The sequence below is a fragment of the Heterocephalus glaber genome, unplaced genomic scaffold (genome assembly GCF_053883595.1).
Source record: "Heterocephalus glaber isolate CG9 unplaced genomic scaffold, H.glaber_assembly_v1.0 deba00000122, whole genome shotgun sequence".
Lineage (NCBI taxonomy): Eukaryota > Metazoa > Chordata > Mammalia > Rodentia > Bathyergidae > Heterocephalus > Heterocephalus glaber.
Genome location: NW_028258138.1, coordinates 61986673 through 62014125, shown reverse-complemented (window position 1 = coordinate 62014125; position 27453 = coordinate 61986673). Strand labels below are relative to the sequence as shown.

General features: G+C 40.6%; 2 protein-coding genes across 3 annotated transcripts in view; both read right to left on the bottom strand.

Moving 5' to 3' along the window:
• Positions 1-8265, bottom strand: part of CUNH3orf52 (chromosome unknown C3orf52 homolog) — a 28187-nt gene extending 19922 nt beyond the window's left edge. The window contains exons 1-2 of the mRNA XM_004835737.3: positions 7874-8265; positions 96-225 (exon numbers count right to left, since the gene is read on the bottom strand). Coding sequence (XP_004835794.1) covers positions 96-225; positions 7874-8011 — 268 coding nt within the window. The 5' untranslated portion in view covers positions 8012-8265. The remainder of the gene's footprint in view (positions 1-95; positions 226-7873) is intronic.
• A 5386-nt stretch (positions 8266-13651) lies between these two features.
• The window catches only part of Tmprss7 (transmembrane serine protease 7), a 33880-nt gene continuing 20078 nt past the window's right edge, over positions 13652-27453 (bottom strand). Inside the window, exons 9-16 of one of the 2 annotated variants that reach the window (XM_021263795.2) lie at positions 26713-26849; positions 25124-25231; positions 22953-23063; positions 22040-22156; positions 20786-20957; positions 19014-19282; positions 16774-16910; positions 13652-14333 (exon numbers count right to left, since the gene is read on the bottom strand). In XM_021263795.2, the coding sequence (XP_021119454.1) occupies positions 14163-14333; positions 16774-16910; positions 19014-19282; positions 20786-20957; positions 22040-22156; positions 22953-23063; positions 25124-25231; positions 26713-26849 (1222 nt within the window). In that variant the 3' untranslated portion in view covers positions 13652-14162. The other variant, XM_021263793.2, reaches the window with a different exon arrangement.

Here is a 27453-nt window from a genome sequence, read left to right as displayed (position 1 = left end):
GTGAAATAGCAATGAGTAGGTTTTTCCATTTCAATGAAAGTCACAAGCATTAAACAAGTTTTTAAAATGTGTCAACTTAGTGGAAATCCTCTTACCTCCAGTGAGACATAAGCCTATGATGACTACTATAATGAAACCTAGGAAAATGGAGCCGATGACCATCCACAGTTTACACCTTCCAATCAAAGTCTTATTACAAGAGCTCCAGGGATTTTTCTTGTTAGCCTAGAAAGCAAAGAAAGAGTCATTTTGTCTTAACAAATATTCTCAAATCCCTATTGGGGGATAGAGAAATGAAAGCAGCAGAGTCCTGACTTCAAGCGGGTGTCCTCTTCTGAATCAAGTTTATAGAAGGAACTATCAGACAGAATGGAACCTCATGAAAAAGTTAGCAATGAAATGCTTTGGGGGCTCTGAGGTAGGAAGGATAGATAGGATTGTGAAAGATGAACTTTTTTTGGTTATAATTTACATATATACACATGTTATTTTTAATTGACATATAATTATACATATTTATTGGGGCTCAGTGTGTTATTTCAATACCTGTGTACAATGTGTAAGATCAGATCAGGGTAATGAGTATATCCATCACCTCAAACATTTATCATTCAAAATCCTCTCCATTATTTTGAAATATACAATTAATTGTTGTCAACCATATGTAGGGCACATTGGACCCTATTGTGCTACAGAACATAGAAGTTATTCCCCCATCCAACTGCATTTCTATATGTGTCAACCATCCTCTCTCCCTCCCTCCCTCCCCTCCACCTTTTTCAGACTCTGAAAATCACTATTCTACTCTCTACTTCCATGAGATCAATTCTTTAGCTTCTACATATAAGTGAGAACATGCAGTGTTTATCTTCTTGTTTAAAAAATGAGGTTTTGAAAGCATTGCAAACCCAAGAAAGAGTGTGCATGGGACCTCTTCATAATAAAACCAGCAAACAGAGAATCTGAGGATCGTAATGCGGTGTCAGAGGCAAACAATGAAAGAGTAGAGAGAGTATAGGGTTGGATCATCCTCCAAGGTTTTGATTGCTGCTGAAAAAGGCTAGACTCATTTTGGTATGTACTAGTGACTGGTTGAAGGCTTTGGAACACAGGAGCTAAGTTGAAAATTAAGAGAAAAATGTGTATTTTGAATTGGACATATCAAGAAAAGTGTATGCTGTGGCCCCAATTCTACATAAAAAGAGGCCTGGGAAAGGAAATGAAAGGACAGATGCTTGGATCAGTAGCAAAAAAGCTTCAATGTGTATAGCGAGGCAGGGTGTAAGGTCAAAGAAAATAATTACAGCTCCTCTGGTTTACTGGTCATTTCACTTAATCCTAACAGTCTTTCAAGGTATGTATTAGTGGATTTCCAACATGTACTTTAGAGTTTAGCCAGGACTAATCCCCATGGGGTGTCACCTCAAAACTCTTGCACTCTCCCCTCTGTGCACAACTTCTCCACATCTATGTTAGGAGCTCCATGTCATGAGTGTGCCTGGCTGCTTGGAGAAATCCACTCACAGTCCCTTCACCTGCCCCTAAATAGTTCTGACTCTTCACCTTCCCAATGCATGCTTAGGTAATTCCTACAGGGAGACCATGAGAAATGATGAAATATCATGGGCAAAAAAAATGTTTCTGTATCCCAAATACCTAGATTCCATCCCAAGATATGCCACTTAAAGGCAGGTGGACTTTGAGTAAGCTACTGAAATGTACAGGACCCAAGATCCTCAATTTTAAAATACAGATTCTCCTCACCTTATGATGAAGAAAACCCAGCATAAATTGAAAATAGTGTAAATTGAAAATGTACTTAATATATCTAACTTAGCAAATATCATAGCTTAGCAACAGAGTTCACTGTACAGTAGCATCAGTTACTCATAACTGCACAGCTGAGTTATGCAGTGGTTGGCTGTCCCTGCCTAGCATCACAAGAAAGTATCAGTGGCCCAAGGAAAGATCAAAAGTCTAAATTCAAAGTATGGTTTGTACTGAAGGGGTATTTGTAAAGCAAAAAATATCATTAAAAAACATGGAAAGTCAAGGACTATCCATGTATAAATAATCTAGCTCACAGTTCTGTTGTAAAAACTAGAGATTATAGGCACAAAACTTCTGCTAAACAAATACTAGGTGCTCAATCAAGAGGAGAAATCACTCCTCAGTTTACTAGGAGTGTTCCCCTGTCCCGCAAAGTAGAAGCAGGAACTCTGGAATTGACACCTTGTTCACTTTCTCTCCCGTCCTTATTTTGGTTGTGGTAATGAGAAAAGGAAATTGTTAGTCCACATTAGGACGACATTTCACAGGCCTCCAGCATGGCTGCACACCCGAATCACCTGGGGAAGACTGGATTGGATACATCCCAGGCCCAACCTGCACATAGTGGACTAGGCCCTGGCCTGTCCTCTTTTTTTGCGGGGGTGGGGTGGGGGGGGTGCTGGGAACTGAACTCCAGACCTTGCCCTTGCAAGGCAGGTGGCAGCACCACTGAGCTAAATCCCCAGCCCCCTGGCCTGTCATTTTTAACCTCCCAAATGTAATCAACTGCTTTACACAGTTTAGAATGCCTGGTCAAGTGCCTCATAGCCCTTCAAGAGCCAGGTCCAGCCTTCCTTCCCACCCATGCTTTGTGCAACCTTCCAGTGCTGCTGCTACTGACTGTCTTGTCTGGTTTCATGTTCAAACACAAACAGAGACGAGTCTTATCTTTCCAAGTGAACTGAAACCACACAGAGGGAGGGGTGCTTCTTTAACTTCCCTGTGCATCTATCCCACAGTTGTGCCTCTTACAGGGAGTAGGCATTTCATAAATCTGTGTTGCTTAGTTGCAAGAGCTCCAGAAAAAAAAAAAAATTGTTTTTCTTTTTGAGGCCTAGTTGTATGTCTAGTTGGTCTTGAAATCACTATGTGGTCCATGCTGGCCTTGAACCCACTACTATCCTCCTGCCTCAGACTCCTGAGTGTTAGGATCAAGAGTGTGCTCCATCACACTCTGCAGCATGAAAATTTTAAGAATGTACTTTAAAAAATTCTATTCTCAGACAAAGAAGTAAAAACAGCAAATAAATATATGAAAAAATGTTCAACGTCACTGGTCATTTGAGAGATGCAGATGAAAACAACTCTGAGATTCCACCTCATCCCACAAAGAATGGCTGCTATCAAGAAATCAACCAATAACAAATGCTGGCGGGGGTGTGGAGAGAAAGGAACCCTTCTCCATTGTTGGTGGGAATGTAGATTGGTGCAACCACTGTGGAAATCAGTATGGAGATACCTCAAAGAACTAGGACTACAGGTCCCATTTGACCCAGCTATTCCCCTACTGGGAATCTTCCCCAAAGAATTAAAAGAATCATACCACAACGGTATATGTGCACCTATGTTTATAGCAGCACAGTTTGTAATAGCTAAAGCTTGGAGACAGCCCAAGTGCCCATCGACTGAAAACTGGATAAAGAAGATGTGGTTTTTTTATAAAATGGAGTACTACTCAGCCATAAAGAATGAGAAACTAGAGACATTTATAGCTAAATGGATGCATATTGAGGCCATACTCTTAAGGGAAATAAATAGGACACACGTGTAAATACCGAATAGTTTCTCTAGTGTGAGAAATTGAAAGTGTAAATAAGGATGAAAATGATTAAAATGAATAATTGATAATTTGAAATAAGAAAAGGTCCAAGGGTTTGGGGATGGTGGAAGGGAAAGGGGAAAGGGAAGAAGGGAAAGAAAAAATTATGAGAAAAAAAAGGAATCAAACTCTGTGTAAATAGGGAAGGGTGGAGTGGGTGAAAGGTGCACAGGTAATGGGAGAAAAAATAAAAACTAAGATGCATCATGTTCTGGTACAAACACCCAATGATAAATGTAAATATATTTTATACCTAACATGTACCAATAAATATATATATTTTTTTAAAAAAGAAAGAAATTCTAGAGAAGGGGTCAAATGGTAGGACCCTTAAGGGTTGGATCCTTGAGTCCAGCGTATCACAGGTATGCAGGGAGCAGTGGAAGTCCTCCGTACCTGGACAGAGGAAAGCTCTCTGAGTTAAGAATGTTTCTGGGGTGCAAGAGTAGGGCCTCCACTTCCCCCACTCAGGACTGCAGAACTGCTCTAAAGCCACAGAAACCAAGGGTTCAAGAAGGAATAATGGAAAAAGACATCCTGGTGCAAGGAGTCTTTAACTTCCTAGGGACTGAAACACAGCTCCCTACCCACAGAGCTCTGGAGACCAAAATCAACCTCTGCTGTTTTTAGTCCTTACATAAGAGACAGCCAGGTCACTAAGAAAGTCATCTCAAATGAACCAAGAATGAGTGTCGACGCCACATGTGCTGTCCCCTAGGGATCATAAATTAGGGCTCTCGTGGTTTGAGAAGACCATTAAGTACTCTGTGACTTCCTGGAGCGACTCAGCTCAGAATTACACAGCATTTGTCTACAGGAAATTCCTCCTCTTGTTCAGCACTAAGCTGTCCTCCTACAGCCTTGTGCCCTTCCCTGTCACATCTTCCACCCTAGGAGTGATACCACTGACCACTCTCCCTGCACAATTAATCTTCACAGACTTTAAGTCATTATAAATAGTCTGTCTCCCAGCACCCCAGCAGCTGAGGCAGGAGGATTGCCATGAGTCTGAGGCCACCCTGGGCTGCACAGTGAGTTCAAGGCAAGTGAGACTCTCTCTCCAAAAAAAACACAAAAAACATAGAAATAGTGTGTCAGGCACTCCCAACCAAACAATAATGTGCAGTGCTTCTGGGCTATGTGCACACTGGTATCAATGGAGGAATCAGTATTTGTTACAAGTGTCCCTGAGAGATTCACAAGGCCCCTGCGAGGGAAGAATCTCTGATGTAGTATGTGTGCGATACCTGTGCTAGCTGAGCCTCCCTCAAAACTGGACCATGAAGACATATACTCTCTCCTTCACTGGCTTCTGCATTCTGTTGCCCAATTTGAGATCATGAGAGGCCACAGGCAGGTTGTTCACCAGATGCTTTCCAGAGATACTTGCAAGCTGCATCTGAACTCTTTGACTGCATTATAGGGCTCCAGATGTGGGCTGCTTTCCTCTGAACACTCCCCCTGGTACAAGAAATCTAACCACAATGGCAGGACTGGCCATCTCTTGGGTCCAAAAAGCTCTTCCCTGGTCCAATCAGGAGCAAATACTGTATAGATCAGGGAAATTTTTCTTAGACATAAGAAACTCTATACTTTTTCATCTTTATTGTGGAATTTAATTCATATGTTTGATCCAAGCACAAAAGAGCCACCTGATCCCTGTCCCAGACTGGTGAATAATGTGTAGCAATGGGGTGAATTTTTAACTAGTTCCTTCAAATAAGCCTTGCTCGCCTCAAAACTACCAGTTTACTTTTTTATTATTATGGTGACCATCCTACTATCACTTCATATGGCCCCCAGACTTATGAGTCAGGGCCCTTATCACAAGCCATAAAAGAAAACCAGTCTCATTCTGTTGCCTACAATTTCCTTTTCACTTTTGACCCAATGATACTGACATGCTTATTGTGACAGCAGACAAAGTGGAGCTCAGTGGCTAATATTCCTTTTCCTGTAAGCCCCAAACTCAGATTGAGAAAGGGGGTAAAAAATTCTCTCTACCTTCTTTGTATACTCCTACAGCCCAGCTCTCCCAAGTAAGCAGATACCAGTGGTCTGTCCTCCTCCAATGATCCAGAAGTGTTCCCTCCTCCCACCCATCCACCTGTAACACCCTCCTCAGCCAGGAAGTGTCACTCAACCCCCCATAGTTCACTTAAGTTACCTGATTATAAGGGACCTAATTTACCAAGATTAGCAATATATAATTTGTAGTTTATGCAACTATACATAAATAAGAATTATTATATTTATACATTTAAGTGATAGATGATAAAAAGGTGATAGATAGATAGATGGAATCAATGACATCACCATAGACCTGAGGCCTCTGAAACTTGAGGTCAAACTTCAGGGATACCACTGAGCAACCTGAGTATTTTAAGAACTTATCTGAGACTCAGTTTCTTCAATCAGTTCTTTCATCTATTTAATCAGAATATCAGCACCTTCCTCTTAAGTTTGTTATGATATATAAATTTATGTATTACCAATGTTTGGCATATGATATGTATAAAAAAGGTTAAAGTACATGGACCTAAATTATATCTCAAAACTGAGACTCTTGATACACAGTCTTATGGACCCACATACTAAAATTCTTAAGTGTCTGAATCACATGGTTATGCTGACCAATACTTAATGACCCCACACTAATTGATCTTTCAAACTGAAATATACTTCAATTTATTCTATAGAACCAGAGAATGACTAACCTATTAGGTAAGGGATTCTACCCCATCACTACCTTTTTAAAAAAGGTTTTCCTTGTTCAAGTATTTCTTCACCTTTCTTCTATTCTGTGAGTCACCATACCTTTCTGATTTGGTGACCTACAAAGCTCAATGACAAGGAAGTCTGGAATATCTGTATATATATCTGACTAACAAGGAATCAGAACATGAATGAGCAATCTCTTCAAGGTGAAGGATAAAAAATTATAAAACACTACTAGCTGACATGGGTTTGGCATGTGCTAGTCCCCAACTATACCTCCTTCCATAGCTGTTCCAGGCCTCACAGAAGCCCAGTGGGGTACACTACATTCACATCATTTGACAGCCTTGAGCCTGGAGCACATCTTTTATTGGTAAAGCTGTCACCAGAACAGCCTCAAACCTTGGAGTCTTTGGGGTGCACTGGGTCTAGCTAATGTGAGGCAAGCATTCCAAATGCCCACGCCTGGACCACAGCTAGTTCATAGCTATAGCCGCTAGCTCTGTTGAGCAGCCATCTTTTCCAAACTTCATTCTCCTGGGGCTCTATTTCACTCAAATACAAGTTACCAATTTACTTTCCAGGGTACCCATAAAAGCAGACTTTACAGTACACTATTTCTAGGATCAGTGTGGAACAAAAGCACAAAGTTTGAGTTTCCTGCTTTCCTTTAAAATCAATTGTGCAACCAAAGAGGTGCAATTGAAGGAGCGAGGCCTAGGAAGATCAAGACAAAATTATGGATATGGGGAGTTCCCAGTTCCTAGTAAACCTCAAGCCAATCTTAGGGGTTAATATGAAGAGGTTAATTCAGAAATCAAAGTCTCTGATATTTTACAAGTATTTGACATGAGTGAATAATATTCCATCACTGCTAGGGTTGCATCAGAAAAGAGCTCAGCCTAAACACACCAAGGGCTTCCTTAGAGAGGAAAAAGAGGAAAAAGTAAATGGAGCTAGTCTAGTTGTTTTGGAGGAGAACATTGAGAGGATTCCCCTTCAAAGGAGGAGGCAAGTTCTCACTCCTCACCCCATCCCACCCCAAGACGGCCTCTGGCTCTCTTGTTCTTGCTTTGTCTTCCTATATCTCTCTCCCTGCCAAAGGAGGAGAAAACAGAAAGCTTTGGGGGAGGGAGGGGTGTGATTAGGGAGAGGGAGGAGAAGGTGGATATGGGACTTTCAGTGAATGGAAGAAAAAAAAAGAGAAAGAGAGAGAGAGGGGAAGGGGAGAAGGGGAAAGAGGGAAAGAAAGAGAGAGAATGGCTATCAGTCTTTTCCCCCTGGTTGAAAAAGAAAAACCTAATGCAGTTACCTATAACTTTACAAACCACCTGTATCTCTGGGATACAGAGATAGAGATAAAGGGGCGGCCGCACCTCACCACAAAGCTTCCTAAACTGCCCCCGGGGTCGGGGTGCCCAGGGCGTCCAGAAGTCGCGCCCCTTCAGTGTCCCGCGTCCGGCAGAACCCTACGCCCGGGTCCGGCCAGAGCCAAGGAGACCTTACCTGGGGTGGGCAGGGGTCCTCGGCCGAGGAAGTTAGGATCTGGAGCGCTCCATTGAGAGGCGTCTGCTCCTCCGGCTGCTCCCCGACCTCCGACAGCTCCAGCTCGTCCCTGGGCGCCCAAGGCCCGGCCCCTTCCATGGGCCGGCAGGGGAGGCTGCGGGCGGTCGCGGAGGCAGGACCGTGTCTGAGGGTGCAGAGTCCGGGCGCCGCGGGCTCCCTTCCACCCACCGGGTGGGGCCTCGGGCCGGGCAGCCAGGGGCGGGGCCCTGGGCTCCCCTGTTCCTGCCGGGCTGAGCGGCTGCGCCCGTGCCGGCTGTGGGCTCCAGCAGAGGAGGGCTGTTTTTCTGGTTTGTTCAGCAGGGCGCTGCCTCCCGTGCCTTTCCCTGCTGGTGCCTACGCACACAGCTGTGGTCACAAAGCCATGGCCCGGCCGCGCAGTCCCGTGGTCAGTAAGTTTCCCGTCTGTCCCTAGGAGTGTGTGTTGCTGCTGCTAAGCCCAGATCTTGCTGCCTACCTAAAGCTCATCCTTTGAATCAACCAGAACTTGTGAAGCATCTCCTTCTTGGCAGGCATCATGCTAGTTTCTGAGCATAAGAAGGTGAATAATGCACTTCCTCTTACAGCTCGGCACAGAGACTATGAGTGGTGGTGAGGACAACAGGCTCTAGAACCGAGGTACCTGGGTGATTCTCCACTCAAAATTTCCCAACTGTGAGACCTCGAGCTTCAACTTTCTCTGCCAGGGTCCTGTTCTGGAGAGCCAGCAAGATTTTAGTCCACCCTAATGGAGTGGATGTAAGAAAAGCCCTCAGAGCACTGGCTGGTTCACAGCAAGGTCTCATAGAAGTTGGTGAGGCGTCATACATACCCCCGCACGCACACCTAAGGAAGAAGCACCTGGGCACAGGGACACACTTCTCATCCCCTCCACTCTTTGTCCATAGTGCACCTCTTCTGGCTTAGTGAGCCGGGAATTATATTTGCAAAGCAGATGTGTGTTGGCCCAAAGACCTGACCTCCCATAGTTCATAGCTATCCACTGTGCTATTTCTCACCTTCCCTCAGTACACACAAATATTATCAGTTTGGGAATCAGAAACACTGTAGATAAACTCCACTTCAGAAGATGTTGACTTGTGTCCAAAATTCTGGTACCTGCAATCGTACCTTCTGACACTTTGCCTCAATATCCTGTCCCCCAAGGTCAGGCATCTGACCAAAGTATCTCAGCTGTGGACTCCTGTTGGAGGGCCAACCCTCCAACTGCCTAGAAAGAGGCACAGTGAGGGCTAAAGAATGAAAGACAATAGACTTGTGTAATTTCAAAGTGTATGGGGGGGGCGGGGGTTCAGTGCCTCAGAGTGGGCAAAGACACTCTGAGCTAGCCATTATTTATTGGGTTCATACAGTAATTCGAGGGAGTAACAGATGACCCAGGGCAGCAAGGTATTCTAAATTGATGAGGATCTTATGCTGAGGAGGAGGATCTTAGGTTGATGAGCTTGTATCGATTAGGATGGTGAGATGAGCAAAAGGTTCTCACAACAGTAGGTGGGATGAGTTACACTGATAAGGAATTTGTCCCTCCCCAGGTGAATCCTTTCTTTTTTTATTACTATCTGATTCTCAAAGAAACAGGATGTCTTCAGCGAGTGTAATCCTGCCTTTGAGCATCACAGCATCATGGGACCATTGAGCCCTCAGCTGGGACTGAAGCCAAAACAGAGTCATATTTCCACGTGCCATACCAGCCCTCAGTCAAGAAGACTAGGCCTCAGACAGCCCTAGTTTAATTATGAAATGATTTTTCCCCAAAATTATATAGAATGACTCCTGACAGACTCAGCCATCCATCTGCAGTAGGGAGTCCTGCTAGCTGCAGTGACTCAGCTGCTAGCCTGCTCTGACTTTGGCTCTCTGTTTTAACACAAAGATCCTAAGGGATCAGTCTGCATTCTCACCTGGGTTTTTTGAAGAGAATTTATTAACAAAGGAGCAAAAATTAAGGGAATCAAGAAGGATTGCTGAGGCACCCAGGGAAGAGCAATAGCAGGGAGCTGTTAAGCAGTTTTAGGCCAAAAAGGGGCTAGATTTGATTAAGAGTTGGAGCCATTGAAGACAGAAGGGGAATTGTGATGGGATCTGCGTCACCAAAAACTACAGACTCCTCTAGAAGCACCAAGACCTCTCACACTCCTGACTCCTGTCCTGACAGAGGGCCCAGATAACTTTTCTCATGGTTCCCATGATTATAGAAGCTCAGTCTCAAAGGGAGATTTGCTCATGTCCAGTGTATTGTACCTATCTCCAACTCTGGTTTCTCTATGCAAAGTTACCACAATCTTCTGTCCTTCAGAGAACCAGAGGGCAGCTGCTCCTGCTACAGGCTCACTAGAAGCCACATCTTCTGATGGCTTCTATGTACTGTGGAACAAAGTTTGCTTATTTCCTAGACTCAGATGCATTTCCACATTTCCATCCCCTGATCATGTCCCTGTGATATGGGGGTGGGGGAATATAGGTCTTGAAGGCAGGTGAGCAGAGCAAGGGTCCAATTTAGATTCTATCAGTGCTCTTTGGCAAGTTGTTAGTGTCTTTAACTTCTTCCATCATTGTAAAATGATTCCTACCCAGTAAAAAAATTAAAGCATTTAGTCCTGCACCTGAACATAGCAAGACCTTAGTAAATGCCCCCTTCTTTCCATGACTAATACATATTTTTAACTAATACCCACCAACACCCAATGCTTAGCACCAACAACTAACCTTTGATTCACTATGTGTTCTTTCAAAATTTATTTATCTTCTTGTTTTGTATATTTTCCTGGTCACTGTCACTGGCTGACACCTTCCAGTATTACCTGAACTACTTAAAATCTGATTCCAAATCTGTTCCTGTTTCTAGTTACTGCAGATTTCTTAATCACCGGTTGACCTAGAATGTAGATGTGTCCCAACTTCTGCCTGAGGACTTTCTTTATCCTGTTGGCTTGATTCCAAACTAAGGAGTGAGACTGAATTAGAAAGAAGTATTTCCCTCCAAAGGTAAAACTGGATGTAGACTAATAATGTGCTAGGAATGGTGGCACACACCTATAAGCCAAGCTACTCAGGAACTGAGGCAGGAGGATCTCAAATTCGAAGCCAGCACTAGAAACTTAGGGAAAGCCTGTCTCAAACTAAAAAAGGGGGTGGGGCGGGAAGGAGACTGAAGATTAGTTCAGTAGTACAGCATCTCTGGGCTCAATCCCCAGCAGTATAAAAAAATTAAATAAAAATTAAATTAAAAACTCCTTAGAAAGTTAAGTATTTGTAAATGAGGAGACAAACCCTACCTAGACTGTTTTTATAATTTCTCTAGAATTTATTTCTACAAGGTTTGCTTTCTAAACTTCATTGTTATTCCAGTTATTTTTTAATATAATTAAAATTATTATTGACTCAGTTGCTTTAGATTGTTCAAGAGATTTAGATTGTTCAAATGTAAACATTAAAAAATTAAAATATAATTATTGTTGAGGTTTGTAGACCAAAAAAAGATTTTCTATTTTGCTTTTCTTGTCATAGTACTTTCTCTTTTTTTATTCATCTCCTTTATTAGCAAGTGATTTCCCAAATAGTTTTCATATTAACCAAAAAATATAGTAACAGTATCAATGATTCACCAGTACGCCAAAGCATCTCATTACCTTCAGATAGGTTTGTAAGTTTTGAAAACATAACAGTTTGTACCCATATGTTCAATGACAGCAAGCAGTACTACTATTATGGATAGCAACAAGTGGATTAGCCACTTGCAGGCAGCAAACACTTGAGAAATGGCTTGTGATGCTTCATTTTGCAGTTTTCAAGGCACTGTGAAGAGTGGCAAGAGTTCCTGCAAATTCTCTCCTATAAATGACATATGAAATATTCCTGTCTTGGTTTATAGAACCCATTCCACTCCCCTAACAAAACCTATTTGGGGATTTGCCATAATTCACACCTTTGCAAGAATGAAAGGGTATTCCCATGTCATCATTCAGGTTTTAAAGATATCTATGTTGGACTGAACTATCCAAGCAATATATGTTTATCAACCATTTTCCCACCCCACAGTGCTGAGGAACACATACATGCACTCAATTGGTACTAGCAAGTGCCTGTAGTGGTAGTGCACAAGTGTGGCTTCAGAAACTACCTCCAATGAATCTGATAGCTCATGCCAGCATTTCTCTACCCGTAATTAAGATCACAAAGTTATGTCTGGTTTTTATTTTCTGAATAGGAATTCTAGACCTTAGAGATGTTCATAAAGTAAAAAGTACAATTCACCTTATACACAAGTCACAGCCATACCAAAATAACCTAGATTATAAGAACTTTCAGCCTAATTTGCCATTATAAACTGGATTTAGTAGGTCAGTCTCACCTTGTGAATTAAGTGGTACACTTGGTCCTTTGAATTTCACTTAATTGCATAGCCTGTTTCCTAAACCCTTAGGGATCTATTCAGAGAAGTATCTGTTAAGGTATTTTATACTTGAGATGTTTATGAAGAGTCTTTTACCAAATCAAAATATATTCTGTAAACTGGAAAATATTCATTATATTAGGGAAATCATACCAATATTTCTATATTTGTACCCAATTTGGGGAATGACATCTTTTGCTCTCCCTCCTTTTTGCTGTTGCATTAAGATTTTCTGAGGTTGTGCGGAGCATTTTGAACCTTCTTTAATACTAGTATTATTACTCCTTTGATTTTGTCCCAGGAAAAGCAAATAATAACATTCTTCTTTTTTTCTGATGTTTTAGCCTGTTTCTTGGTACTGTTAACTCTGGCCTGTTATTGAAGAGATTATTATGAGATCAAGAATGAAGTCCACTGAATCAAAATAAGTCATGAACTAGGATGTACTGTGAGTGTACTGTAGGTTTTCAACTATACAAGGTATTATAAACAAAACAAAAGAAAGTCTTGTCCATTGGGGTCTTATGAAAGAACAAAAACCCAGATGACAATATGTGTGAAAATTTTCACTTTCACAAAAGCCATCTAAAAATTCATCTTTTCACTGTTGACCAGCATTACCTCAATATCTTCAAATCCCCTTTATGTGTTTTCAGTCCAACTTCCACAATGCTTCGTTCTACCATTTTAATAAAAGTTGCTAACTCTCAGTTTTTTATTTTTTGTTTTTTGTTTTTTTTGTACCAGGGATTGAACTCAGGACCTTGCGCTTGTGTGGCAGGCAGTGGCACCACTGAGTTAAATCCTGGCCTAACTTTCAGTTTTGTTGGTTGGTTGATTTCTCCATCCACAACATTACCATGTGCCATTGCTGAAAAAGACCCATTATGTCATGGTTAGATGAAATAGGACTGGAAAGTAACAATATGAGTGCTTATTCTGACAATAATAGAGTTTTATTTTATTTGCATTTGTGAAGTTTTTTATTTATTTAATTTCATGGGAATGCTAATGGTCAGGTGTGGCTCTAAATGGAATTTCTTATTACAGTAACTCAAATTTGACTCAATCCTTATAAATATCCACACAGAGAAACATAAAGTAGGAATACCTGAATGTGTCCCTCATTTCTTTTATATTTTAGAGAATTGGTTCATGAGATTACTTTAGGTTTCTTCATCCCTGAATCAATGACATTCTGATGTCTTAGAATGAATACAGCTATATCATAGGAGCAATTTTTATGGAAGATAGAGTAATATGTCTTTTAATAAACAAGGACAAACGAGTCATTTATAGGAAAATGGAGGCAACTTGAGACCATAATGTTAAGTGAAATAAATCAGACACATAAACTTAAATATTGCATGATTCCTCTTGTATGAGAAACACAAAATAATAAAGAGAAAAATAAAAGATAGATGATAGGAGATAGATCTTTTTCTTGGAGGGGGGTACTGGGGATTGAACTCAGGTCCTTGCACTTGCAAGGCAGGTAGCAGAACCACTGAGCTAAATCCCCAGCTCTAGAGATAGATCTTTTTCAAATGGGAAGAATATCAAGAGATGGGGGAAGGGGGAAGAGAGGAAGGAAAGGGGATGAAAAAAGAATTGAGATGTGTTATGAACATGTACCAACTTCCCACAAGGGATGTAATCATTACGTACTACAAACATGTACTAATAAAAAATAAAAACAAAAAAGAGAAAATTAAACATGTACACTCTGATATAACCAGTTTAAAAAAATTAAATGACTCATTTTATTGGTAATTATTTCATTCTTTCAAAAGAATATCACATAAATAACAATTTTAAAAATCTAACTAGTATAAATTACAAAAGAGAAGGGACATATTTATGAATCCAGGGAACAAAGTTTGACACCCTTGTGTAAACACCAGGAAAGTTTGGTCTTCCACATCCATGTCCCCAGCTAACAATGCCAGTCAAAATCCATTTTCCATCACTTTTTCTTCGACAAGATAAAGGTCCACCTGAATCTCCCTACACAAAAAGACATCATGAAAACATTTGTCTCATGGTCATCAAATTCATCATATGTCTAATACATTCTGTTTCTAACTTTTTGGGGAGGGGGGGCGGTTGGCTAATCACTAGACAGTTCAGGAAGTGTCAAGAAATTATGTGAGCAGGCCATGGTGGTGCAAGCCTGAAATCCCAACACTCAGTAGGCTGAGGCAGGAGGATTGCCATGAGTTTGAGACCAGTGAGGGCTCCATAGTGAGTTTAAGGGCAGGCTGAACTACATAGCAAGACCCTCTCTCAAAAAAAGAAAAAAAAAAGCAAGAAATAATGTGATACTGCTATACCATTTAATAATTACACAATTCTTTGGTGCATAACCAAATAGCTCCATTCCTTGAAAAAAAATTGATTCTTTGGACTAAGAATAATATTAGTAAATTCTTGCAAGATAAAGCAAATTTCACCTAACCCCGCCCAATAAACTTCAGTAGTAATAATAGTAGCAGTAGTAAAGGCTTACATTTATTTAGTGTTAGCTACATTGCAAACACTGTTTTAGGTCATTTAATCCTCACAACATCCTTATAATTATCTTGGAAGGTTGACTTCTATCTCTGGGCCATGAAACTTTAGCAGTTGGCTCATGGCCTCAGGAAGGAAAAGATTCAGCTGCATTCATCGAAGCAGCCCTAACAGCCACTGGCCCACAATTTTCATAGACTACTTTTATTTGAGTTTCCCTTTTGACATCTCAACTCCAAAAAGCAAAAGTTCAAATTTTACTCACCCATAAAAAATGAGAAACTAGAGACATTTATAAGTAAATGGATGCACATTGAGGCAATACTCTTAAGTGAAATAAATAGGACACACGTGTAAACACTGAATAGTTTCTCTAGTATGAGAAACTGAGAGTATAAATAAGGTCTAAAAGGTATAATAGATAATGTGAAATAGGAAGAAAAGGTGCAAAGGGGAAGGGGAAATAAGAGGGGTAGGGGAAAAGAAAGAAGGGAATGGAATTAAAATGAGAAAATGTAAAAAAATGGAAACAAAGTCTTTCTAAATAGGGAGGGATGGAGGGGTTGAAGGGAGGGCAGGGGAAGGGGGAAAATATAAGAACCAAGATGGATTATGTAAAGGTGCAAATTTCCAACGATGAATGTCATTATATTGTATACCTTAAATGTTCCAATATAGTTAATAAAAAAAGTTCAAATACTTCAAAGTTTAAACTTAATTTGTATGGCATTAATCTTTTAATATAATGCCTGAGTTTTATTTTCCTATTTTGGAAGGCAAGTAAAGTTATGACTAACTCAGCAGCAAAGACAAGAAGGAATCCAAATTTGTATCTTTACTACACACACACACACACACACACACACACACACACAAATTTATGGATGGGAAGGTAAATTTAGGATTGATTTGATAAATTCTGACTAGTTGGGAAATTGGTCTCTTTATTTTAATTGTTTCCATATCTACTAAATGCACAGTAATTTAATGTATAAACCTTTGTGGGTATGTGGACAGGGCCATGTAACTGATCAGCGGCAGGAAACACCCAAAACATAGTAGCTTTAGCAATAAAGAAGCAAAGATTCAAATCCCAGCCCAGACATTTGTACTTGCCAGCTGTATGACCTTGGGTAATCAACTTACCCTTTCCATGACCCATTTTCCTTTCTGTATAATTGATATAAAAGAATGATTTGAATGAATTTATATAAAGGACCCAGCATAGTGCCTGCCATAAAATAGAATCTTGAAAGACTGAAGACTTTATTATGAGTTTTTGTGGCACTGTGGCTAAAGTTGTGGAAAGATGTGAAACCAGCTCCCAGTGTCCTTCACATCCTCTCAATCATCTGTTTACTCTTCGGTGATCAAGTCTGCATAGACTGGAATCTCTGGCTCAGAGAAGCTTCCCTGTCCCAAGGTGATTTTCCATTGTACACTCCACCTGGGGGCTTCCCAGAGACCCCCATATGAGTGTTCTGTCAGCTCTCCCATTCCTCCTCTCTTTCCTTTAACCTATGCTTCAAGGGAGTAAGTAAATGAGACCTTTGTAATTTTAGAGTTAAATAGCTGCCACAAAGGAAATAAGTAGCAATCCTGAAACACTGTGTGTCTTTATTTTTTTTTTTTTTTTTGCGCTTTGCTTTTTAGCTTTTGGTTATAACAAAATTGAGACTGCACGAGAAATGTTGACCTCATCCTGTAAATGTCGGAGGAAAATCCAGGCATACTAGAAAACTGATTCTATAAAACCAGTTCTTTTACCATCTTTACCTGCTCTTAGGCAAAACCATTAATTAGGTTACAATTAATACCTGAGCCACTCAGATCAGAGAAGGGGAATACTTGCCCTAGTTTTTTCCCAGTGTTTGTAGGTTAAAAAAGAAAGCATTTATGGGAAGTACACAGGTGGGAGAAAGGGAAAATGACTTACTTTGCAGGCATCTCTTTTGCCTGAAATCACTCCAGCACAGAGCATCCTCGAAGTGATAATCCCATAGGTGGAAACACAGAGGGTCTGATCAATGAGTTCTACTTCTGCTTGCTGCAAAATAGGGGAGCCTTTATTATCTGGAAAACACATTGGAAGTAGAAATCATGATGCTGATAATAATCATACTTCCAAGTTTTCATTGAAATGGTCAAAACAGACTTCAGGGCAATTCTTTGAGATAAATTCTGATTTTCCCATTTTGCTGATGAAGAATTAAGGTTTAGCGTACTGAACAACTTTCCCAGGGGCACACAGCTAGCACTCAGCAGGATTCAGACCCAAGGTCAGCCTCCCTCACCTGAGTCGTTGTGCCACTCCTTCACCAAGTACCTCTTCCTTTTGTTGTCCACAGTTATGACTGTCTTAGGTTCTTGATATCTCCAAGAATTGAGTTGGACACAAAGTGAAAGCACAGATTTATTAGTCAGAATATGTTCGTCAGGGTGGGAGTGGGCCAGTGAAGAGTTTGTGGTCTTGAAAAAGCCAGGTGTCAGAGCCTATATGTAACCTTTACAGGCTGGGAGGAGCTCTTTGAACTGAAAAGGCAATTCACAAGTCTCCTCCTTTCTGTTGGAGGGGGAGAGTTTTTGTCCCTTTATGGATCATTGAGGAACTTTCATGGTGCCCAAAACCCAGAGGGCTATGGAACACAACATAAATGAGATTATAATTATAATTGACTTGAGGTTACTTTTGTTTGTATAGGATATTCTATAATGCATCTGTCCCCAGGCATGGCTTACTCATTAGAGATGGGTGCTCTTTGTGGTTTCCAAAGAGCTTATCATGGGCCTCCCGGCTGTGATGTCAGAATTCTATGGTTTTTGAAGTCAGCTTCTTCTTTTTCCTTCTGGCCTTCAGGACTTTTTTTCTCCCAGGAATCTTTCCTCCTTGCCTCCTGCCTCACTTTCAGAGTACTATGAGTCAGCCACTATTAGTATCAACCAATATTTACTTTTCAGGAGGGCTACTTAAAAGGAGAAGCATAACTGATATATACAAGTCTCCAAGGAGCCATAAAAACTTAACTGTTGTAGAATTGTTCTTTCACTTCCTTTTTAACCTATATGACTAAGATGATTCAGAAAAAAATACAGACGTGCACACACACAGAAAATGTCTTGTTGGTAGAGTAAACTCTCCTCTTGTGATATATGACAATGTAATTAAAGCACTGAGTACAGAAACCTATCCATTTCAGGTGTTCAGATGGTTAGCTTCCTTCTCTCAATGAAACTCTGACATCTCAGCAAATCCAAACTGGTAATGACTATTATGGCTTCCATAACTAAATGAGGGCAGTGACCATTTGAGAAACTGGCCACAATAAATCTTTAGAGAAGATCAAAGTAAGCTGGAGAGTAGGATTCAGGACACTGTATCTGTCCTAAGCCCTAGAAAAGAAAAAGGAATCTGAGTTGATTGGAAAATCAAAGGAAAGTTTTAGGACTAATCTGTGGGAAGACTTTTGTAAAGTTGCATTCTTACCCTCACCATATATTCAGAACCAACCATGAATCCTGCACCATGAAAAACTGGCAGTGTGGCTGGAGGGGCTTCCTTACCATACAGCCTGACCTTTGTGCATACTGAAAAAATATCTTTTCTGGGTGGACAAATTGCAAAAGACACCCCCCACCCTGGATGGATCAGTTCTAGACTAATGTAACCTTCAGGCCTGACTCTGCTGTCTGGAGAGCTAAGGGAAGGCTGTGCTTCAGCCCTCACTCTCATCCTTTGGCAGCAGCCCTGGTACCGGCCATACCTGCATGACTTCCAGACAGTTGTCTGAGTTGACACAGTGGGGTGTGCATATGTCTGTCCTCTCTTTTATAATAATGAGTCACCCCTTCAGATAAAAAGAGAATTTAAGAATAAAGAGAAATTGTTCTTCTATAGTGGAAAATTTAGCACTGTGCTTCAGAGTTTGAAAAGGGCCCATAATATCTAGTCAATCCCTTTCTCTCAATTTATCATCTGGGTCCTGCTTCTTTTAGATCAAATCGAAAGGATCATTAAAACAGAAATAATAATGCCCTCCTCCAATCTGACCTCCCAGAGATGTCAAGAGGCCCAAAGGAGACAATATATACAAACTATGTCCGGGAACCCCAAAGCACATCAACACAAGTTACTATCATCTGTGAGGGGAGGGTTTGACAATTAATTCATACACACACCTGCTTCATGCCTTCTCCCCCAGCCAGTTACCCAGCATTTCTCCCCACTGCGCACTTTCTGGCCTGCAGGAGGAATGCATATTGGCTGAATGAGCTGTTTGAGGGTCTCAGGCCAGGCAATACTGAGCTGTAGCAAAGCAATGTCATAGTCAAAATTCTGGCTGTTATAGTACTCGTGGACCACAATCCTTCTCACTGGAGAGACAAACTTGGCATTTCCCTGTACATACATCCCAAGGTGAGCAGTCCATGGAGTGGGGTCTGACAGCCTAATGGAAAAGGAAAGAAATTCCACATTAGTAGTTTGAAGGCCCATATGCAATTTGGAATCAAGCACTCTACAGAGAAATGGAGCTGAGAAAAGAAAGGGCTGATTCCTAGGAGTCATGTCTTGGAGAGTGGCTCTGCTCAGGGACATGGCAAGAAGCACAATTTCTCTGAGCCTGCCTTTCTCTGTGAAACCAGAGATGAAGCAAGCTGTTACAGGAATAGTGAGTTGTAACTATGCTCCAGAAAATCCTCCCAACATCATTGTGAGAAATGCCCGGAAATTTTTTGTCAGTAGTATTTTATGAACCACACACAGGTCAAGAATGTGGATAACTAGAATTAATTTGTTATGTCCTTCTTATTCATGCTGACAATGGCATCTGATGGAGACAGTGCCAGTGAAGTGGAGGTCTGGGAGCACATCTACCAAATTCAAATGATGTGAACACGAAGATAGATTAGACACTAGCGTTTTAAGCAGGAATTCAGTGAAATTCCTTCCTGCAAGCTACCAAGCCTTATAGATCATTGTTCTTATGCTCAAATGTGACCACTCACACGGCCACCACACTCCAGCCCCATGATCAGTACTCCCAGGACTCTAATCTTGATTCCAATCCCAATCCCAGCCTTGCACAAGTCATAGATGGGCTTTCAGTCTCCATCTGAAGCTTCAATCTCCACCAGCATAGCACCCAGGGAGAAGAGTGGAAATTAAGAGAATGTGGAAGCTTTTGAAGAAAAATAAGGATGAAGCTCTGAGGATGTGGTCACTAATCCTCTCAGCTAATATTTCATGAGTGGCAATGGAGACCCAAAAGAATATTCCAGTTAATATATTATTTAGAGCAGTTCCACAGCATTTAAGACAAATCAACAAACAGAAGTGGTTTTAGTAATTAACATGAATCTTGTCATTTCCTGGAAAAGCAAATAGTCAAATTATATAACTTCATTGAAATAACTCCATTTTTAAAAGTCACAATGAGAAGTGAATGAAATTATTTTGGTACCTAAGATCCAACAGATTTCAAATAAGTTTGAATTTTACACCTTCCTTTCACTCTTAGCTAGAAGGGCACCTATCCCTTAATTGGCAAAAGCAGACAGAGCTCCACCAATGCCAGTCCTAATGGTCCTTCCCACGACACCCCTGGTCCCAGTCCAGCAGGGACCTCTGTTCCAGGCACCCTCCAATGCCACCCTTCTCTACATTCTCCACACAGTCCCCAGGTTTGCCCCTCTGGCTTGAAAGCCCGATCTTTACTTCCCCAGTGAAGCCTACTGATTCCTGATGCTTCATATTCTTTTTCCTTTAATCAGTAATGCAATTATAAAAATGTTTGATGCAGAGCTGGTCTCCCTCTCCTCCCACTACCCTCACACACAGAAGTCCTGCAAACTGACTGTCCCCAATCAGAGTTTCTCCCCACAGCCCAATGGCAGGGGTGTGGTCTGTGGCCAGAGTGCACCACTTGAGAACAAGGGTTGGGATACTTTACCTGTTTCCATGGAAACAGTGGGCTGCAGAGAGAAGCCACTCCCTGGAGATGACGGAGGCACCACAGTAGGCAGATCCAAAAAAGTGGAGGCTCACCTGCCATGGCCATGCCCCCTCCTGCGAGTCTGCTCCCCCAACTATGCGGTTCAGAGACGAGGAAGTCCTGCTGCAGCCTTTAATAGGGCAAAGGTCACATGACTTAAAGCCAGACTTGGAAGAGAACTGGAAATTAGGAACTGACTCACTAAAGTAATATGAAATCTCCTGTTTATCTAAACAAGAGGGAATCTATGGGTGTGACTAAAACAAGCACCAACAGCCCACTCCTCCCCTTCCTACAGCAGGCCCTCCTGACTTGGCGTCGCTATATAATGATGCATGTGGGCACAGAGCGACCTGTGCTAACAGGTGGACTGATATGAATGGCCGCCTGTGGACTTAGGTTGGCAGGTAGGGAGAAAGAGATAAATTCCAAATATACCAAATTTGAAAATATCTTTGAAGTGCTGATCTGAGAGAAAGCTTTTGGAAATTTTAAAATCAAAGACAAATACAAACTTACTAAGAAAAACTAGTTATCAGAATAATGACTTTCCAGTGTAAATAGTAGTGATAAGGATATATAAGGAACATGTTGCCACATAGCCAAATAAAGGCCATATGATCAAAAAGACCATATGGGAGATTATAGTTATGGAGTCTTAGATAAAGAAAGAAACAGAACTAGTTATTGTTCATATCATAAAGAATAGCTGAGGGCCGGGGATTTAGCTCAGTGATTCCGGCGCCTCTCTCGCAAGCACAAGGTCCCGAGTTCGATCTCCGGTACCAAAAAAAAAAAAGAATAGCTGAGCCGGGGATTCAGCTCAGTGGTTCTGGCACCTGCCTTGAAAGCACAAGGTTCAGAGTTCAATCCCTGGTACAAAAAATAAATAAAAATAAACAAAGAATATCTGAAAGTCATCCACTGAGTCCCAATATTTCCTTTCTCACAAATTATTTTAAGAACTTTCTCCTTGTTCTCTTTATACACATCTAGTGTACTAATGCTCTTTATCAAAGGAGAAGATGGAATAAAACCCTAGAGCTTTTATTTCTGAAAAACAATTTCAGACTCAGTTCAACAGTATTTATCATTACTCCTTGGGTCAGTGGCAACCTTTGTGGGGTGAATTATACCAAGAAGGGACTAAAAATGGAAAATGGATAAATTAAGATGGAATACAGGCATCAAAAAGAACAAATTTCTACTCACTGCAGCTATCTTCATCGCTTCCATTTGGACAATCCACTATCCCATCACATCTTGCGTTTTGCTTTTTAAAGCAAACATCATTGTCACACTTAAAAGTTCTGTTGGTGCATGGAATGCCTGAAAATGAATAAAAGAAGCAAGTTTTTTCTTTTAATCTAGAAACAGATTTGAGTGAGTGACACTAAATTCTAAAAAGGATGGGTTAGCCACTGAATTGCTACTTGACACTTTGGGAAAAAACAGCGGAGAGAAATGGGGCGACCTCACAGTGACCTTGTTCTTCAGCTAAGCCAAGCCATGGAAAGGCAGGCAACTGACACATGAGTTGAGAATCATAACTGCCTCTCCTTTCTTCCTCTGTAGGTGAGATGCAAAGGAGTTGGCCAGACCAGTGGCTTTAGGTCATGGCCTCTTTCTATCACCTTGTTTTGCTCTCTAAGAACATTTTTTGAACAAAAACCTTTATCATACTCTGTCCTTTCAAATCATTAGACAAAAAAAAATGGATAAATGCTGTGAATTATACTGCATTTGTTCACAAACTTGGAGGTTTGCATTTCTACAGGGATTAGAACAGATGTCTCTCCATGGTCTCTGGCAAGTTCCTCTGTATCAGGTCCTCAGTATCCTACAACCTCAGTAGAGCTAAAAGCAAGGAAGCAACACAAACCTGCCATGATTTATACAGTAGCACACATGCACAACTCCATCCCAGTTAGGCGGACCGACTATCTCACTTTGTCTAGGACTGAGGATATTCTCAGGACAAAGGAATTTCCATACTAACAATGGAAAAGTTCTGAGGGAACTAGGATGGGAAGATAATCACCCTAACCCAGCAGATGTGTTTTGATTATGATTTAGCAATGATCTAAAGGGAGAGCAGCACACACTGTGGCACTCCCTCCCTCACTCTGCGTGCAGTTATGCTCATCCTGGCCGTTCTCGCAGTCCTGGAAACCATCGCAGACCAGAGGACCAGGCTGCCTGAAGGGGGTAACATCACAGGCAGGTTTGATGGGCACTAGGGTGAGAAAAGACAGAAAGCTCATGAGCCTAACACATCACATCGCTGCACTCTCTGATAACAGCATTGCTTTTCTAATGGTGCAAGTCATTAAGATGACAAATAATACAGAGAATATATTTTCCTCAAAACTGACACCCTCATGAGGAAAAGCAGGTATTTAAACTTCAATGTCATTCCTAGTACGTGGGCTGTTCAGACCTGATTTTTTGCTATTGCTATTATATAAATTTGTTAAGTTCTGATGGTTTATTTAATTATAATGAAATGCATCATAAGCAACCTATTTTAAGGAAAGTAAATATCATAAGCTATTATCTAAATTAAACTTGTTTAACTTCCTAAAGAAAGTGAAAATATGCTGAAATTGGGGATTTTGTCTTATTCACCTGACCTTCAAGCCTTGACCAAACAGTAGGTCCTCACTAAAGGTTTTCTGAATGAATTAATGAATATGAGATCTTAGAGGACAACAGACATGTGCTGTGTAAGGAAACTCTTTAAACTTAGTTTATCCTGAGAGATACATTTCCTAAAGTGGCAAATATCAGTGCAAATCCATCACATTTTTCTTTGAAATATTTAATTTCCTTAGGCAAGTGGTAAGCACAGTGTATTAGCAAGCATGTTTTAGAAGGTTATGATTTCTTAGGCATTTTTAGATTTGGGGAGTTTTTTGGGGGAAGAATCAAGTTTCATTCTCTGTACCCATTTTTTTCAAGAGTATCTCCTGACTTATTTTGCACTCACGCCCACCAAGGGACAATAGGAGGATACTCCTGCCCTGAAATACTTCGATAAGTCTCCATGCATGACTACTTGGTGCCTATAGACTAACTCCAGAAAAATGACTAAATGGCACGTAACGATTTCAAAAAAAATCTTCCTCATTATAAAGTTACAGTAATAATCTGATATTTGGAACATTAAAGAACAAAAATGTAAAAAAGAAAACACCCCAGTCACTATATAATAGCTGTTACTTTCTTAAGAAATAGAAGACAATGAATCTTTAAGAGAATTTAGTTTTGTCAATATATAAAGGTATAGAGTCACAGGTTATTTTTCATGGACATAACTTTTCAGTTAGTCATAATATATTAATTGTAGTATTTCCCCAGAGATGTGAAAAAGATTATGCAGCAACACGATCACAATTATATTTAAAATGCTCTGAACCTTTAGCTGAAAGTGTTGACAACAGTGTCACATTGTCCAGTGAATTATATTCACTATATTACTCCCATAAATGAAGAAAGACTGAACAAGATGCAGATAATAACAAAAAACCAAGACAGATTCTCTCTCCCAGATAGAAATGTCCGGCACCCCATCCCTTGGTCATTACCAATGTGGTATCAATGCAGACTCTGCATGTTAAAAACCAACAGACACTTATCTATAAACAACACCTGTGCTCCATAAACAAGCATGCTGAATTCTTTCCAGATACTGAGCTTCTCTCTAAAGGAAGGGTCTGTGCTTTTGAATAGTATTGTTGTGTTTAAGATTGTGGTGGATTCAATTATTACCCATAGATCTTCATTCCCTGTGGTTCTATTGATGTACCTCATTTATGACATGACCCCAAAGTGAGCAGGGTAAACCTTGATTTTGGTCTCAGCTTGATTTTGGTGACTTGCTTTGTACAGTGAAATATAATACAAGTGATCCCATACTATTCCAAGCCCAGACTCCAGAAAAACACATATGCTTCTGTCTCCCCTTCTCTGCATCTGTCACTGCCAAACACTAGTCCCCTAGGTCAGCAAGAGAAACAACCATGAAGAGTTGATCAGATCCCAACCTGTGAATATCCAAGCTCAGGAGGAAGCAGTGCTTGAAGCGGGGCACCCTCACCGATCTCAGCCTCACTCAGGCACCTCAGAGGGCATGGCCAAGGATAAGTGATTGTTTTACGCCACTGGGTGTTGAGACAGTTTGTAATGTAGCAATCTTGGCAATAGCTACAAACTAAAGCTATAAGCCAGCAGCATAAATGTTCCTGAGAAGTTACTTATTCATAACAAGATCATAGTAAAAGCTTTAATACCTACCACAGAAAAGTTCATCACTTTCATCAAAACAATCATTCACTCCATCACAGCGCTGAGTCTGAGGAATACACAAACCGGAGGAGCATCTAAAAGATCCAACAGGACAAGCTACGGACAATAAAAAACAGAAAATCTTGGGTGGGTCCTTAAAAATCACCAGACCACGTTAGCAACAAAATATAAATTCTTAAGTGGTTAGGGATTTGGCAAAGTAGCAGGAGTAATTATACAATTTCTCCATGCCATCAAGGCTGTCAGTAATTAAAAGAAAGAAATCTTAAGTAAGCAAAGAAAAAACTGAGTTAATCTACAGAAGCTCTGAGTGAACATTACATCCATGTAACAGGTACAATCACACTTCTGCTGCCTCCACAACTCTGACTCAGCTTTTTATCATTATCTTAGACTTGAAGATATGAAAGCTAAAAAATAGCTCAGAGAGGCAAGCATTCTTAAGGCACAGTCTTTAGCCTCTAAGGCAGTTACGAATTGACTTCTGATGTCTCTGAATTCTCTGTGATCAGGCACATTATTTCACAGACCTTTAACTACATTTTCAAGGGAGCTGTGCTCCAAAATATCTTAGTAACCACTGATCTTATAGAAAGCCCTGGACTCCCGCCTCTTACTTCACTGTCCCTCATTTTTTCCACTACGATCAGACTCATGAAAAACCCATTTCAAGCCTGGGTCTAAATCATTAATCCCAGACATCTTTATATTTATAGATCCTGCCTCTTCATGTACAAAACAATGGGAGAGGTCAGCTACTGTCTCAAGGACACACGATGGAGTCAATAGGTGACCTGCTAGAAAACAGTCACAGTTTGAAAGAACAGTTAGAAATCAGAGGGCTCACTACCCCTGTGTCTGCTGAAAATTATAATATTCTGGCTTTCAGAGTACAATATTGTGATTCCAGAATACAGAGACATGGCAGAGAAGGACATGTTCAAAGGAGCCTTCTTTCAAGTCACATTCTCATAGAATTCTCAGTGAGTAACCTTTACTTTTACCCTTTTCAAACATGTCTAGAATTTGTCAAGCCAGTCTTTCACTCTAGTGACTCCACTGAGACATTCCTGTTCTGCTAACCACTTCCTGGCCACTGCTCTAGTGGTTTCAGGGTCAACTTCAAGTTCAACATTCTGAGGGTTGATATTTGAACTCTGAACTGACCTGCTCCCTCATGTATCATAAGCCAAAGAGAATCAAAACTGTTTTCCTCAGATCCACTTAGTGTTGGTGTAAACATCATATTTCCAAAGAATTATGGCTAGCAAGAAATACAACAAACCGAGAAATGGTCTTATTCTGTATTTTTGGAATGATGTGAGCAATTATATTTCAACTAGAAGTTAGTAATGTCCAAAAGTTAAATTATTTTTCTACAATGTATAATATAGCAGCAATATGTAATTATATATGTATATTTGTTATCTTTGTATTACATTTTTTAAAAATATGTAACAGGAAATAACAAAAATGAAGTCATATTCATTTTTTATATTTTCAAGGTTTAGGATTACAATGTTGTCCTACATTTTACTACTTATTAGGGCTTTTTGAGGAACAAATCCAAAGCTTACGTTGACTTATGTTATAACTGCCATATTCTACCAGAAGTGGTTTGTCCGAAAGCCTTGAACTGCACTGGAGCTGAATGTAAACCAGAGAGCTGGGCACCCGGAAAATCGTCTGGTGATCCATGTAGGAGCCACAGTACCTGAGAACACAGAGTCAAGGAGGACATGCAGCTTAAGCTTCTGTCAATTGCATTCCTAGTGATAATGAATTGACTAAAACTTTGGTCAACCAGACTGTAGAAGCAGAGATGCTTATGGTAGAGCTAATGGTAGTTATCCAACCTCTACTCTGTGACTATGACCCAAGAACTTCTCCCTCAATTTTCTCCCCTGCTAATGGATCAATAATGGTACTATCTACCCGTGGCTTTCCTTGCCAATAGCTATAAGCAAAATTACAGATTGAATTCTTCCAGTCTTTCCTCCTTTTTCAGTATAAAAAATTCTAGTACTAAGAATTGCCTACTTTTGTTCACAAACCTCTTTGCACAGCAGAGTGGAATTCTTGAGCTCAGGTTGAAAATATGCTAAGAATATCATCAACACTTGAAGCAAAAGACAACATTATTTCAGTCTAAATTGAAAATTGATGTGCATTTCCGGGCTTCTCCTTGGATATATAAGTACTGTTTCTTTATAGTATTAACCTACCTTGATATTTTTCCCCTTACATCTCATCATTGGATGCCACCAGGCTTTTCAGTATCCTTTTAAAAAAATGTCCCTCTGGTGAATAATTCTTAC